The 16,476-nt window shown below is 40.9% G+C and overlaps 2 protein-coding genes across 4 annotated transcripts in view; one reads left to right on the forward strand and one right to left on the reverse strand.

The window, feature by feature from the left end:
- Positions 1–8,645, reverse strand: part of LOC106819337 (arf-GAP with SH3 domain, ANK repeat and PH domain-containing protein 2-like) — a 59,731-nt gene extending 51,086 nt beyond the window's left edge. For both annotated transcript variants that reach the window (XM_014823991.1, XM_014823984.1), the window contains exon 1: positions 8,375–8,645. In XM_014823991.1, coding sequence (XP_014679477.1) covers positions 8,375–8,500 — 126 coding nt within the window. In that variant the 5' untranslated portion in view covers positions 8,501–8,645. The remainder of the gene's footprint in view (positions 1–8,374) is intronic.
- A 3,729-nt stretch (positions 8,646–12,374) lies between these two features.
- LOC106819080 (tribbles homolog 2-like) overlaps positions 12,375–16,476 on the forward strand; it is a 21,970-nt gene continuing 17,868 nt past the window's right edge. Inside the window, exons 1-2 of one of the 2 annotated variants that reach the window (XM_014823744.1) lie at positions 12,375–12,601; positions 13,226–13,762. In XM_014823744.1, the coding sequence (XP_014679230.1) occupies positions 13,502–13,762 (261 nt within the window). In that variant the 5' untranslated portion in view covers positions 12,375–12,601; positions 13,226–13,501. Of the gene's footprint in view, positions 12,602–12,817; positions 13,019–13,225; positions 13,763–16,476 lie in introns of those variants that run through there. The other variant, XM_014823750.1, reaches the window with a different exon arrangement.

The raw sequence follows: 16,476 nt of genomic DNA on the forward strand, positions 1-16,476 counted from the left end.
AGGGTGGGGGGGGGGGTATCAGTAATGTTATAAATCAAAGCGAAAGTCATGTTACGAAACTGCATGAATTATGGTAATGGTACACATCTTAGAATTCAAACACTGGAATGACGAATGATATAACTATTTAACACTCATGGGCATTTCTCTCTCCCGTTTATGTTAGGTATATCACCTAACTTACGAAAACAAACGGTAGAGATACCAGGCGACATATCCGACAGGCACATCAACAGTAGCAGACAGACATCATGGATGTGGGACACCAATAACCAAGTAATCTACTAAATGAATACCTACGAGACGACCTTCATGTAAGATATCAAATGTTATTCACATGTATAGGATACCAGACTACATGCACGTATGTAGAATACTTGCGAAACGAATATGTTCGATACCAGACAAACTGCATGTGTTATACCATGCGATACGACACGACGATTACACACTTTATTACAGAAAAACACAGAGCAATTACAGAGCAAATTCTGCAAGAGTCTGCGCGGTGAGTCTCAACACCAGTATTCTTAGCCTGTAGATTTATGGTCTATCAATGATATCAGGAGTAGATAATAGGGAATACCCTATTATCTACTCCTGATGATATCCATCTTAGCCCTAGAGTATTATTTTAATGCACTGTCCGAGCTTTATTAAAGTGACGGACAAAAATATTTTTCTCCTGTCCACCATGCACCCCTCCACCTCACCTCCTCCAGCAGGCTCCGAAACTAACTCGTTTTTGCCGCGTTGTATATATTTTTTATGGCTTCGCAGACAAAATTCACAACGGACAATAAAAAAGACGTGCGCGCACTCGCAACAGTAGCGTACAATATTAGTTATATAGCGTACAGATAGCGAACAGTAACGTAATATAGTAGAATAATATAATAAAAGTTAGTTCCATGAATCCCTTTCCACATAAGCCCTACGGCCAGCAGAGATACGGAAAAGTAAATTTAAATAAAATTCATCAAGGACAACGGAAAAGACGTGCGCGCACTCGCAACTGTATTGAATATAATATTAGTTCCACGCGAATCATCCTTCTCCACATAGTCCGCCGGCTAGCAGAGATACAGAAATGTAAATGTCGAGAAAATTCAAAAAGATTAGTGGCCATGTATCAACTGCAGGGCTGCCCATTCAACCAAGTATTTTTCATCAGTTTGCTCCATGACATCATGTATATATGTCACTGTATTAAATTTCAAGCAATTTGACCATACCATTTTTCTTGTTTAAAAAAGTCCATTAGCTGACAATTTATATACTTCTCTATATATATATATACTTCCTTCTAGGGAGAATTCGCGTATATGCAAACGTTTACACATTAATCCAACAAAATTGTGTGTAATGGCACGAGATGTGTGTTCGCTATTACTCACCTACATACTGTCACGCTAGAGAGCATTAAATTATACTTTCCCTAGCGTTTCCGCTCTGCAGCTCATCCATACAAGTACAGTCAGGCACATTCAGTCGTCAGGTAGGTAGTCGGGCACGCGATCTGTCGGTCTGTCGGTCGGTCGGTCAGTCGGTATACACACGGGCGCGCACGAGCCAACGCGCGCACACACGCACGCACGCACGCACACACGCTCGCGCGCACACACACACGCACGCACGCACGCACGCACGCACGCACACACACACATGCATATCATGTCCTCCGTACACATCAACGGACATATCCGATTATATCACATGCATGCAGCAAATGCATAAAGATCACTTTCGTATTACATGGGGGGTAGATGGCGCGAGCATTGAACGTGAGACAAACGTGAGTGCACGCAAACAAACACACGCCACAATAAGGTTTGTACAGTGCTGCAATTACTCTAGATCGCAAAGATGGATAACAAAGACTCAGAGTCATGTCAGCGGCTCAATTACTTCAACGCGCACAGCACTGCGGAAATCTTACACGTACTTTCTGCATCAGTGTAAAATAATTAATTCTCGAGATTGCACTCAATTATTTTAGGCTGCAATCGTCTCATTTGTTATCAATTCACGTGCAAAAAAAATGCGCTTAACAAACACTCTAACAAGGATCAAGCGACAAACGCTGCAATTTGGGACCTGAAATACGACCAGAAACATTAAAGCATGATAAATGATATGCGTTGCCACGAAAAGATTTTGGGATAATATATCGTCACTATAAATAGTTCTATTAATTACGTTTTACATTCCCTACTCATTTCATGTGGTGTACGTAGTAGCGGTTAGTCAGGTATTCACGCATATTGGTACACTACTGGATACAACATTTCCAATAAACTCTCACTAGCTGCTACTGTGATGAATTTTATCAATGCGCCTCCCACAGAGTGTTCCAAAGGTACATCTACTTTATCAGTCTAACATAATGGTCGATTACGACTGATGTAATCAAAATTAGTACCACGGGTTCACATGTTACGTCGATTCACATTAATCTGCACAAAAAATACTGAGAATGAAATGCTAGAAAACATTTCACGAGGACATGGACGGACAGACTTCCAAGTGTATGCGCATGCGCGATGTTGATCTGATCAGCTACCCGGACAGATTGATGTGAGTAATTTGTTTTCAACACCAATTCTCCGGGAATTAACAATTTACGGTCCTTTGTATACACAATAGAAAGGAAAATCCAGTTTGAGATGACCAAATAACAGCCACCGTAAAGGTAAGACCGCTTTAATCACGGCGGATTTGTGTCATAAAATCCCTCCAGCGCTCTATTATTAGTCCCTTCGTTTGCTCGTCACTGGCCGACTTCACTTTTCCCTTACACTTAACATTCCTAGACACTGCACAACAAAGAACTGTTAGACTCATCTCTGGCGACTTCTGTGTGTGTGTACACGCACGAAACTGTAGATGTGAAAATGAATTCACACACAGGGCTCCTTCTGCTCACAAGACGCTCCTGCACAGCGCACTACGCACCACCGCTGTTTCAACCCTCACCCCACTAACCCCCCACACGCGCGCGTTTGATCCACATGGTAATCCTATCCTTTACGTATGCTTATGATATTACGCACGCATGAAAAAGTGCTGTTTTTTAAAGAGAATAAGATAAGGCATCTTAACCATTTAGTTCTCACTTCGGCTCCAAAGCCGTTATCTCCCAAATAGCTATTGGCGAACCTCCCATACTGCATACTAGCTTACACGCTAGGTCGATATGGATTATTCTATAGCTTCGCGATAATCCTTACAATGTAGTAAAACCAGATTTCACGCGAAAAGGCTTTTAGCCCGTCATCCATATTCGACTAGGCTCAGTGGTTCTTATTTATAAACGATAACCAGAGCACGAATATAGATAGCATCCTAAATAGTAAAGCTGTAGACGCACAAGGAACCCCTCCCTGTACATGTGGCTTCTTATTCATTGCTAGCGTTTCTACTAGAGCAGTCGCATCACAATTAATAACGAATGACAATTTAAAATTGAATACTGATTTATCATGAAACTATTACACTTACAGCCCCTCCTCTTCCTCATCCCGTATAGCCCTCATTTTCTCTCCGTGTCTTCCTCCTTCACCCTCGCCCTACCATATATTCCCATCCACGTACATTCTTGCTATAGTGGCACCATATTCCTCATCGACAGCAAGACGTTTTTTTAAATGCCTAGCATATGTCATTTTACACTGCTACAAAGTACAACATTTTAAAAGCCAGCCAGCCCCAATCCTACCCGCCCCTGCCCGACCCTGTACGAAAACCTTGCTGATTTGCATGAGCAAAGTGGTTCTTAAACTGAATAACGTAGACGTGCAAAATAATCTACTTACTCTGCGTATTCTTTTGCACAATTATAATATGTTTCCCCATTTTCACAGTACTATCTCCCGAATTTTTTTTCAATAAAATTAACACGAAGCACTAACTTTCATGATCCGGAACGTTTGAAAGTTCGTGAATTTGTCAGCTACGGGCATCTACTGTACAAGCATGTATAACGAATGCCAAATAACCGTTCAAACCCCATGTAACCATGTAAGGGTCGGCTGAAATTACTACGAAACTACTTGAAGCAGCGGGAATGCGACATGGAGAACGTGAAAGGGAGAACCATGACCACGTGCACAGTGGAGATGTTTGCACAGATCTTCCCAAGGGGGCAGATAAACCAACAAAAGTCGAGTGTAAACATGGAAACATACATTCATGGTGATCACTGTCAACCGAGAGGAAACACTACAGTAGCAAACGCTATTAGCACTTCGCAGCACGAAGCTGACTCAACAAGTATCACGTGTGTGTACCCCACACAAATACAAAACTCGTACATTCACACTCTGTAAACATACACACATGCAGAAAGCGCTGTGCTTCAGACTGTGAGTAATATTATAAAATTCGGCGACTACACACTGTTACAATACATCGGTGTCGTAAAGCGGACCTTAATACACTAACTGTGTGTATCATAACACAGCCCCCAATCTCCACCCTACACGCACGCACACACGCAGAATGTGCACGTATGAAAGAACTTTTTGTGTGCAGTGGACACAGTGACACGATGATATATTCAAAGACAATTCTTTTCGTCTTGGAATAGGAAATTCGTCCCGTGTGCATTGAACTCGATGTGTGTACAGTGTACACTCATATCTACCGCAGCGTAGAAGCTTATAGGATTTGCACCTATTGCTCACGAATTAAAATTGTGAACACGCACCTAATTCACAGCAACGTAAATTAAAGTTCCGATGTCTTTCTCTACATGAACAAGTCTTGTTGTACGGTTTCTAACACAGTACGTCTTATCGTGAGATTGCAATAAGAAATAAAAGAACATCATGCTACCCGACAGCATATTACTGCGGCCTGTCTGAGTACGTGTGCCCCACATCCATCTTCCCACATTTTTTTGGAAATGTACGAGAAATCTTGCCATTCGAATTCAGCGAGCACATGTTTCTTGAGACGTCATATTTGGTAGCCCGAGATGTCGTTTATTTTCCAAGACCAGACCAGAGCGAATTAGGATGTAGGGGATCGGGTGACTGGGCTTGCAGCTGATATACGCCCAACAAGACTAGGGAACAGTGCCTCCCGCCGGGTGAGTATGCTTCGTATAACTTCTAACCCTTGACCACCAAAGGAGGTTGCACATACATGTACATAAATATAAATTATTAAGAACCGTGGATATTTGTATGTACAGCAGAGGGACTCTGGCCAGAATCAACATCCATGTGTGCCTACATTCACCAACCATGTGCAGTTCTTGCCTTTCGAATTGGTGGATTTCAGGATTTTTCATCTGTTTATTTACGTAATTATTAATGCTACATTATTGTTAATATATGTACGTCATTTATTAGTAGTTATTTTAGGTAGTCAATTATTTGTGATACATAACCACATTTATCCAATAGAAATAATAAAAAAAACTCATTGACCAGCATCGTTTTTTAAGCTATTCCAGCAGATTTAAAAAAAAATTTCTTTAAAAACAATTATATAGACAGAGGTAGCAAAACAGCTTATTGTTTTTTCTTACGCGTACACTCGACCCGAATTAATTTTCCCACATATACTGTCATAGGAAATGCCAACCAGTACAGTCTATGGATTCTCGTACATATATGGTATCTAATCGCGCACGCAAGTGGGCGGGTGTGACGTTCCAGTTACATCCTGCAGCAAACACTGTATGCTGTACACCCACATACCTACTTATTTTAACCTACACCGCTGTTACCTACATCGATCTTTACGTTTCTAGATGAGCCATAGGCCAGCAGTTAGTGGGGGGGGGGCATTTATTAGCAACGCCTAAAAAACGTGTTCGCGTGTTTAACGTTTGTTTAGTAGTCCCCACGCATTCTAAAACAAAATAATACGTTGTGTCCAGCTGGTCGTCGCTAACAGTACGGCTGTGTGTTCTGTGTAGCCACGCGTCGCATATATATATATATACACACGGATGCAGTAATCGTCGAAGTTACGGAACTGACGGCATGCGTCACTGTAATATTTGCCATTTAAAAGGCCGTAATAATTCAATATACGCAAAAGCAAAGATAAATACCACGAAGGAAGAGGAGAGAGAGGATAACTGGCAACGCATTTGTACTGCAATAGTTTTACATGGCATACACAGATGGCAGCCAGTGATCAAGTCCGGTAGCTATGCAAGTACAAACACTGTTGGTATTTCTATTCACCGTTTTTTCTATAATATAATGTACATAATAAGGTGTACACTGTAAATATCGAATGGGAAGCCTCTAACACCTAACATCCCCAATCAACTAGGTTACGGTTCTGTTGAATATGAAACGACAGTACAATTTGTGCTGTTACCGCGGTCTATTTGGTCGTAAGTAAATGAGTTTAAAAAAATCTTATAGTCACAGCCAGGCCAGTGGTCTATTGTGAATTTCCTACCCTGTAGTACCATGAACATATCTATACCCTAAAACATCTATACGTACTATTTATAGATAACTATATCAGTCTTGTATAGATGTTGTGAGAGTACAGAGCTCCACGCTTTATCGGACTTTGGATAAAGAAGCGCACCGCCTAATGACGTGTCGTTGAAAAGCAATCTTCGCGCACGTTGTCACGCTGTGTTCAACGCTTAATCGGGACCACCGAATAACCGGGCCATTTTCATGGTTCCTGACCTGTCCCGATAAAGTGGGGACCACTGTATTACGTATGTCGTTGTTCCTAAAGCTTATAATATTATTAGCACTATAGCAGTACCTACACGGCTGCCACGAGATGCCTGTCACGACGCTACATCTTCAATGCTCAGCTATCAATAATCTATACTACATGGCAGACGCTGCCTTCAATCAATCACAGTTTTCTAATGGGTGTTGACAGCCTCGATCTCCACGCTGAGGGTGAACGGTAAAGTTTGCAACACAGATATAATTATATACACGCTGCAGTTGCGTTCTAATTACTATTCATGTTCTATTCATCTTTTCATGATAGAGAAGCGAAATATAAACAGCGAGGTGAATTTGAGAGCGAGAACGTGAATATCACATCAAGAATTTCACGTCAAATGTTGATATCGTAACATTATTGCCAGCGTAGATAACCAGTAACACATAGTTATACAGACAGTTACAATGACCGCTATCCCACCTTCACAGTATGAACATTTAGTATTAGTAACAATATTTATAGTAAAAGATTCCATGCGCTTGAATACATCAACACGAGTGTGCATATGTGCGTGCGTGCATGCCAGCATGAACGCTGAAGTAACCCGAAACATTCAATCAGCCTTGTCCCTAATCGTTTTCCCTGCACATAGTCGCAACCTTTACAGATAGGCTCAAACGTACGACATTCAGACAAACTATGGCCTTGCTAAACTAACACAACGACAGTGACAGCTGTCGTATCATGCTAAAAACACTATATTACAGGTTCAACGGGAAATCACGTAACGCAGACGCAAGTTGTTTTCATCACATTCTACGTGATTTTTATCTATTTTTACTCTTTACATTTTACCAGATTTGATATATATGCCGTCCTCGTCTGTTAGTTGAAACATCATTTTGTCGTACACTGCGGTCATCAATGGCGAGAACGTGAAATTTGTCTCTACAGTTTCTTAGTTTAGCAGAGAATGAAATTATTACTCTAATTTTTTTGTATTTGCCATTATTGTACTACCTCCCTGAAAAACTTTGACATAAAGTTGGTGGCAATGCTATGGTAACCAACTCCAATATAGTTTCGGTTAAAGTTTCAATTCAAACAATATAAAAATCTGCAGTGCTCAACAAGACAACAACATATGATCTTAGAATAGGCATTGGATGAAATGTGTCATTAAACGATGGCTCATAGTAAACTACAAATTTATTTATATTTCTCGTTTACATTGAAGCATTTAAAACATACGCATGACCAAATTGTAGTCTCGCTATAATATTGAATCAAACATAGTGTCCTTGACACGTTTATGTAGCCATGCGTACACATAATACACTACATTGCACAAGACTTTTGATTTAATCATTCTGCATTTCATGGGATATAACACTTTATTTTCATAGCTAGAGACCTATAACCTATGACCAACTCGTTCCAGCTGGGAACAACATTGATTAACAATATGCTAAATGCTAACAACAGTATTAAACAGTGAATTCATCAGTTGGGAGCAGTGAAGTGGTTGAGCCATGTAACCACCGACTGTCAATTGGTAGTGTTAGTCCTGCACTGCTGCAGTTCATTTGGTATTACGATAATGCTTGTAAGTAACGTAACTATGAAAGGTTGCATCTGTGCATAAATCACCTTACTCGACTTCTAAGGCACAGACACTGACCAGCGTTAGCCAATGCTATAATAAACTTACCTCTTCCAAGCTTGACACAGTCTGACGACAAAGTTGCATCTTGTTCACAAAAGTGGCAGTGGTTGGTGAATTGTAATCTTCTCTGGTCTCGGCCAGGAAGTCTGTCACATTCATATACTCTGGCATTTTAGCATTTAAGATAAAACCATCACAGCGTTTGAATACGAAATTGTTGTTTACTCGTCATATATCATACAACACGATTCAGCAGGAACACAACTGAAACTGCATCGACTCTCAGCCGCCTATCTAATCTATGCCAAACACATTCACATGACAAGTGAGCATTCAAAACAAAGTCGGAAGTACCAGATATAGAATGAAGTACCAGTCACTTCGTTCCATGCTTCGTTCCTATTCAGTGACACTGTCACTAGTAAAAACGAATATTGCACTTCGAGTTTTCTTATATCGTTCAAAATAACTGTTTACATAGCAATATATTACGGAAGCAATAGGTATTTAACTACATTCTAAGGCATTATACATCACACATACATGTAGACCATTTACTACCAGGTAGCAGCACCGTCCAATCTCGTAGTATGGTATCACCACACTGGCGCACAGATCTACGTAGTTTACGTAGAGCAGTATGTAGCGGAGTAGTACTCAGGTATGTGGCAACTGCATTTAGCTTTGAGGGCAATATACACATCAGTAACAAGATCATAACCGGCCGTAGCCTCTGGGGCAGGGGCGTAGCTACGGGGGGCCTGGGGGGCACGTGCCTCCCCACAAATTTTCTGTGCCCCCCTTGGTGCCCCCCCCACTGAAAATTCATGCTTGATAAAAAAAAAATTGAATTAAAAACAATGCCGTTAGAACAGTATAATACAAAAAAAGTTATATATTATATTGTGCCCCCCCCCACGAAAATGTAAGGCCCCCCCAGTGCCCCCCGCTGAAAAAATCCTAGCTACGCCACGTACTGCTCTGGGGCAAGGGGAAGCTGCCCCTAGATTTTTGGGAAAACTATAAACGAACGCTCCATAAACGTAAATAGCATATCCCCCCCAAATAAGTGTTCATTATCAACCTGATTATATCTAATAAACATATATTATATATATTCTTTATATATTGATCTTATCGAACTCTGAGACCTACTCCGCCTCACTAAATGCACGTTGATTACTAGCTGCGCGCCCTCCTCGGTATTGCTCAGCTGAGACACAAAGACTCCTCCCCTAGGAATCGATGTTTACAGATCTCCACCTCCCTCATGATTACACGCCTGATCTTTCCAGTATGTTGAATATATGTAGTGTACTTCAGATAGGGCTGCCAATTTGGTATGATGAAATCAGGTCCTCTCATTCATGTACAGGGTGAAATCCATCGAAGTTCTACCCGCGCAGAGCTTGGCACGAGCAGTAGTTGGTTGAGTGCCGGGCGCCAAAAAAATTAAGGCATTTACGGGAACAAGTTCTCTCATTTTACGACTATTCAATTTTCAGTGTTTAATTCGCGCGTTGTCGCGCGCGCACACACAGGCAGATGGCGGCACGCGCACAACGCACTCAGGCAACCGCGGAAAGAATATAGGAATACAGTAAAAACCCGCGTATAAGAACATAGATTTTAAGAACATGTTAGGCTAAAATTTCCCATTTAGACCCCTTTACATAAGAACCTGTTTTAGGCTAAGATTTTAAAGTAGGTTCTTAATTTTCCATGCAGATGAAGACTTAAAAAGAAACACAGGTAAAATAAAAAAGACGAGCTCAACAATATCGATGCAATAACAATGCCAATGCCAATGCCAATGCCAATGCCAATGCCAATGCTCAACAATAACAATGCCAGCACCCTGGCATTGTTATTGAGACACAGTACTGCATTATTTACATATACAGTAAAAACCCGCATAAAAGAACACGTCGATTAAGAACACTCAGGCTGAAATGCGGTCAAAAAATTGCATATACATAAGAACACATTCAGCCTGAAAAATAAAAATTGTTCTTATATTAAAAAAAAAACATGTGCAACAACTAAACTCTCCATATAACACCTTACACATAACACTACTGTACTGGTAACACATGCATCACAGTCACTAAGCCCGCGCGTAGCGCGGGTTTCAGCTAGTACATATTAAAAGTAGAAACAATTAAGAACCTATTTAAGAACCTTTTGAGCCTAATTTTTCAGTAAGCACCATTTATATAAGAACATGTTGAGGCTAACTTGGAAAAATCTATGTTCTTATACGCGGGTTTTTACTGTACGTGAAGAAACGTCTTGTACCGCTTCTTATCTTGTGGTGAAGGAGAACTTTCTGCGACTTGACGCACGCGTTCCGAATCAGTATACAAGCTGTTTGTCGCGTTGATATGGCTGTTTTTCTCATAGGTAGAAATACAGCCAGTTTTGCCACAGAAAGCAAACCCATGTTCTATCATGACCGTTTTCTCTCGTGTATATCCTTTCATCTGTTATTCGGCCTAAGCACCGCATGTCCTCCGTGTTTAGACGCGTTCACCAATGTATTTACCTGCGAATACAACCAGTTGTTTCTCAAATGTGCACGTACGGATACGCAGTTTTAGCCACGGATTATTTGTAGGCACATCTGACAAACGCAAAAATAGCGTTTAGCTATTCTCATCACTGACATAATTAAATGGATTATTATGTATATTGGTATGTCGAAATAAAATCGAGCGCATTTATATAGATGTGCACATACAGGCACACATCGTTTAGATACATGATCAAACGCACCCACGCTCGCACGCACGGATACCCGCTCGCCCGCACAAACATACACAGGCACGCACACATTGACATTGTAATGTCGGAAGGTGCGCTCATAAAATTTTTCACTCATTGCTTTGTTATAAAAGTAGAAGTGCTCGAACCATGATTATTACCTCTGCGTCAACCGCAATTGATAGCAAATCGCGCTGTCGGAGATATGTCACATGTGGAACTCATAGTTACAGTCAAGTCACTCACAGTCACAGTTACAGTTTGCATAGGTATGACCGTACGCACATGGAATTTCGTACTAGTCATCACCCGCTCGATCCGAGATAGAAGTCACGCTATAATGTACCATACTGATTTACGCCAATAATTTATATAGTCCCTGAAATTGTCGTTGATAATTACTAATCTTGTTACGTATCATGGAAATTGCTATTTTCGTAAATATGTGATCATCGTAAGCGCATTATATCGGGGATACACATATATATGCGGAATGTGCAAAACTCGTCAAATTAATTATCTACTTACGTATTATCTAGAAATGGTGTGTGCATGATGATCATTACTATACGCACATACCGATTATATACAGGTAAAAGTGGTCTGTTGAAATTTTTCTATGGAACCTTGGACAATTGAATCGATTTTACTTAATAAATTCTTTATTTTGCAGCAGCATTATTTCCGTAGATATATGTACACGTTTTTTTTAATGTCATTCTAGCTGATAATATTAGTGGGTGCGTGTGTGACTGCCCCCCCCCCCTATGACATCACCCCTGTGAAAACATGCACGACCGTGGGCTGATGCAAGGAATTAGCACATAACTAACCAGACGTCTGTTAGCTATTTGCGTTTCCGGTTTAGAAGAGCGTTAGTTAAGTTACGTCACTGCCAGATTACACATGTCTCACGTAGCTAACAGCCCAGCCAAAAATTCCATCTAGTCGGCAGCAGCTGGCGAGTGGACATGACTCCGCCTATAGTCCCTATTAGGTATTAGGTAATGACATCGCGGCTATGGTCCGGGTCCAGTCACGTAAATAAAGTTATTCGGCTCTTGCGCGTGTAAATCAATAATGATCATCTAGGTTATGACATATGCTAATTGCGAAAACTACGTAAGCACTGTAGCTGATGATTAAAAAGCACACTAACATAATTAATTACTGTATGTTGCTGCGAGAGAGATTATCATTTCACGTTAGAAAGCTGTGGCGATCTACATCCCGCGGATGGGTCTCGCTCTCAGCGCGAGCTGATACCAACAACACGTCATCGCGTCGGATCTGCTTTCTTTGCGTTGCACAAGAATTGGATGCAATGGCGTGCTGGATTGTTTGCGATTGCCACCTTTGAAAGGGGTTCCGCCCGGTGGTAGGCAATCCTGGCTCAAGTTGACAGTACTGGGTTGAGGTATGACATCGCTAGAAGCGTCTGCGTAAATCAATAGATCAAGAACGACCACTAAAGAGTTGCACAGGACGCTTGAAGTTGAGATTTTACCGGTGAGTATTCTACAGTTCCTTTCGCGGTAGCCAGGTCAGCTGATGACGCATGAACATGATGAAGTCATTGATAAAACGTCGCCCAGTCATGCGCAGTTCGCTTTCTACGCGTTCCGCGTCTTGTTTCCTGTAAAATCGCAACAGCCACAAAAGATTATTGGCAGTACCCAGTAGATGTTGGATTAACGTAATAGATTGTTGAGTTCAACCTCGTTCACATTTCATATGTTAGGGTGTTATTACACACTCGTAGTCGTAGTAGTTCTTTGTTTAATGTGGAACTGTACTAGTAGAAATACTAATAGTAATACTAATACTAGTAATAGTAATAGTATACGTTCAACTCGCACGACAAAATAGTGCCACTACTAGTAGTAGTACTATACTAGTAGTAGTACTGTGTGGAATTAATTTAAGGTACGGAATACTCGTTTAGTAATAACCTGAAATACTAGTGCGACTGACTGTTAATCTCTCTGTTGCAACATGTGTTGCAGTTGCGCTTATTTTAAAACGCTTACGAAATCAGCTGTGTGTTTTATTGACTTGTTTACTCGATACCATATCAGTAAGTTTTGTGGAGAAATTGTGCAATTTTAACGGTCCATTTCTTGTTTGCTACAGGGAGTGAGATATTGCATATGGCAACAACCATCAGTGTTGCAGTGTGAGTGAAGAAACCAAGACAGCCAAGCAAAGAAATAAGCCACCACAGTGTCAGTGCCAAATTAAAAGTCTAAAAAATTGCACCCTGGATAGTCTACAGAGCAGAATTCATATATGTTGCACATTTTATGAATTTGCTTACAAGCAATTGTCTGTAGTTTTCTCAGGTGGTGTCAGTTGATAGAAAACTGGCAAGTGCAGCCCTGATAGCCAGTGCCACGTTCTTTTGGTCACATGAGCTTATACAGAACACGACCACGTTTATACATAAGCCATGGACCGAAAGACGTTTTGGACACGACTCCGACATTACCCGATTTAAAGTTAAATGCTCCTAGTCCACCACCATTACCGAACAGTCCACCCGTGTTTCCAAACACCAGTGACTCATGTCAAGTGTTGAGAATTGGACAGTATTTATTGGTGGAGCAACTTGACTCTAGCAATTTATACAAGGCTGTGAAGACAGACACTCAGGAACATTTAATATGTAAGGTAAGTGTTGGTTGCTCTTATTATTATTACTAGACAGTCGTCTCATTGTCTTGTCTGCATTTTTGCAAGGAAGGGTGACTACGTATATACATGTACATACGTACTCATTATGTCACTGATTAGGGTAAGTGATGGTAACTCTAATTCTAAATGAACGAATGATTGGCTAGTGGCTACTGTGAGGGTGGCCGTGACTACTGGGCCATGATGAATTTGAAAGGCTGTTTTGTCAGGCAGCTGAGAGTTTTGAGGTGGCTGTACTACATTATTATAAGTTACCTTGTGTTGTTACTGAGAATCATGTAGTTCATGGGGGTAAATACAAGTCAAGGTTACTTATTTAACTGATACGGGGTAACAGCTATGTTGATTTCAGAGTTTTAACTTTTATTGGCAAGTACAGTCACTTGGGCTGCAGCAACTAGTTTGTGTAGTGTTCCCTTATGACGAGTGTACCTTGTAGCTCCTAGATTTACGGTGATAGAATATTTATTTCTGAAATACAATAGCCGTGAGAGTGACATACGCGCAGGTTGAGTGTCTTTGTCCTAGTGGGCGCCTAGTGGCTGCTGTTTTCTAGTACAGAGCTCTACCTCTAAGCATAGAAAAATGGAAATTATCAGTTCTGAGGTCAGAAGTTCACTGTGACGTAGCTTGTACTCCAGGGACCTGCTACTCCGGCGTGACGTGGAGGGTTCCACCCTTGTATCTGAATAAGCTATACAGCTAAAAGTTCAAGTCTGTGCATCAGAGTTGGGGCGAGTGATGCTGGGGTTGTATAAAGAACTACATCTGTTAGTGTTATGGAGGCTGATGCAAGAAGCAGTACAGGTTTCCGTAGAGACTGCTCATTGGTCGCCCTGCCGTGCCTTCATCATGCCGCAGGCAATACCTGGTGTGCATTCATGATTGTATTCCACTTTCAGTGGTATCTTTTTTATTAGTCGATGTTCTTTGTTACGATTGCGGTTTTCTCACCAAAGTATAGGGCAACGAAGGCCGAATAAAGGTCTTTGTTTCCGCCTAATAACTGTTGGCTTAGGGCACGTGAACAGAGAGCGCACGCATGTATGTATGTGGCACTTTGCGCATGTGCTTGCACGCGTGCGTGTTCGTGTGCTATTAAATGTAAGGCAACTGTGTGGGTATATATATCCTTATAATGTATATATATATATATATATCTGCTATAATTGAATGAGCTAGCTAGTGAAGGCATTCTTCACACAATATCATAGTATCCCGAGTGAATAAAAACAAAAAGCAACAACTTTGTTCACTCCTCATAGATTATAATCAAGAGCACACGAACCCTTTGTTTGGGAAGAGATTATGTGCTCTTGATATATCTTCAGATCTAATCATAGTAGAATCAGATAGTATCACTTGATTTACAGTTGCTGTCAGTTTGGTGATACTCCATTAGGAGTGTTCTCAACTTTAATGTTATTAATGGTCATAATAACACATGGTCATATATTAGTTTGTGGTTTAATGTCATTTAGGTTAGGGTTAGGGTTAGGGTTAGGATTATCAATCATTAATGTTATCAAAGTTGGGAACGCTCCTAATGGGGCGTTAGCCAAACTTGGATTCGCCGAATCATTCGGTGCAAGAGGATTTGTGTCTCTTTAGCACCTCAATTCAGAAATGTGTTAAAGTTACTTAGATGAGAATGCTAATTCATCATGAGTTTCACAAACGATACATCTAAGAAAGATAATTACTCAAGTTATACTTGTGTTGCTGTGACTATAAAGGGCTATATAATGGTATCTATTGCATGATGTTTATTAGCCCTTCGCTCTGCCACACCAAGGTGTGGCAGAGCGAATGGCTATAGTCAGGAGTCTATCAATTGATAGACTACTGCTATAGTTGTAGAGCTAGATGTTTATGGGCATTTTAAAATTTAGATTCACATTCACGCTGGGCGTTGGTCGTCGATGCCCTATAGCGGGATGCCCAATGCTAGCATAGCTGCGTGCTGTTTCTCAGCTTGCGCAAGACGCGTTTCACTCGCATAGGTAGCTGACTGTACATTTACTAGATCGGCACATGAATGTAGGGCGATATAATACTAGCATGGAGGCAAGCAGGGGCATGTTTATCGTTTTAGGTACGGAAATATCTATTCAGGTTGTGTTCTCTGCTGGCGTGTAGTCATGCTCGCTTATAGATTAGTAATGATATATAATTATTCAAAACATCGACGGTTGGGTATGGTTCTGTACCAGATAGCAGTGGTCTGCACACTAGTAATAATCTGTGAGCACATAATCTAGTTTAGTTATGTAATAGTTTATTTATTATATTCTGTAATAGTCTGTGCTCTTGACCGACAAGAAGTTTAGTTATGGTCATTATTATTTCATCGATATGTTAATGAATAGGGGGTTGGTAACTATGGCATGTTGGAATAGCACTGAGACTGATACTGCTTCTAGCCGTTGACAGCTGTTGCCACATTAGTGACTTAATTCACACACCGGAAACTGCCTTCCTGTTATGACTGTTACAGTTTTGCCTCCGCAGCAGTTGGGCATGATCCTTAAGTGGGACCTACTGGTTGTGATTGCATAATCGCGTTTCCTGTTGGGCATTATTTGTTACCCTTGTCCCACTCATATATATATATATATTATAAACTCATACATATTTATTTATTTAGAGATTTGTGGTCTCACCTCGCCAGCAGGGTAACATTAAGTGTA

The sequence above is a fragment of the Priapulus caudatus genome, unplaced genomic scaffold (genome assembly GCF_000485595.1).
Source record: "Priapulus caudatus unplaced genomic scaffold, Priapulus_caudatus-5.0.1 Scaffold38, whole genome shotgun sequence".
In the NCBI taxonomy this organism is placed as follows: Eukaryota; Metazoa; Priapulida; class Priapulimorpha; order Priapulimorphida; family Priapulidae; genus Priapulus; species Priapulus caudatus.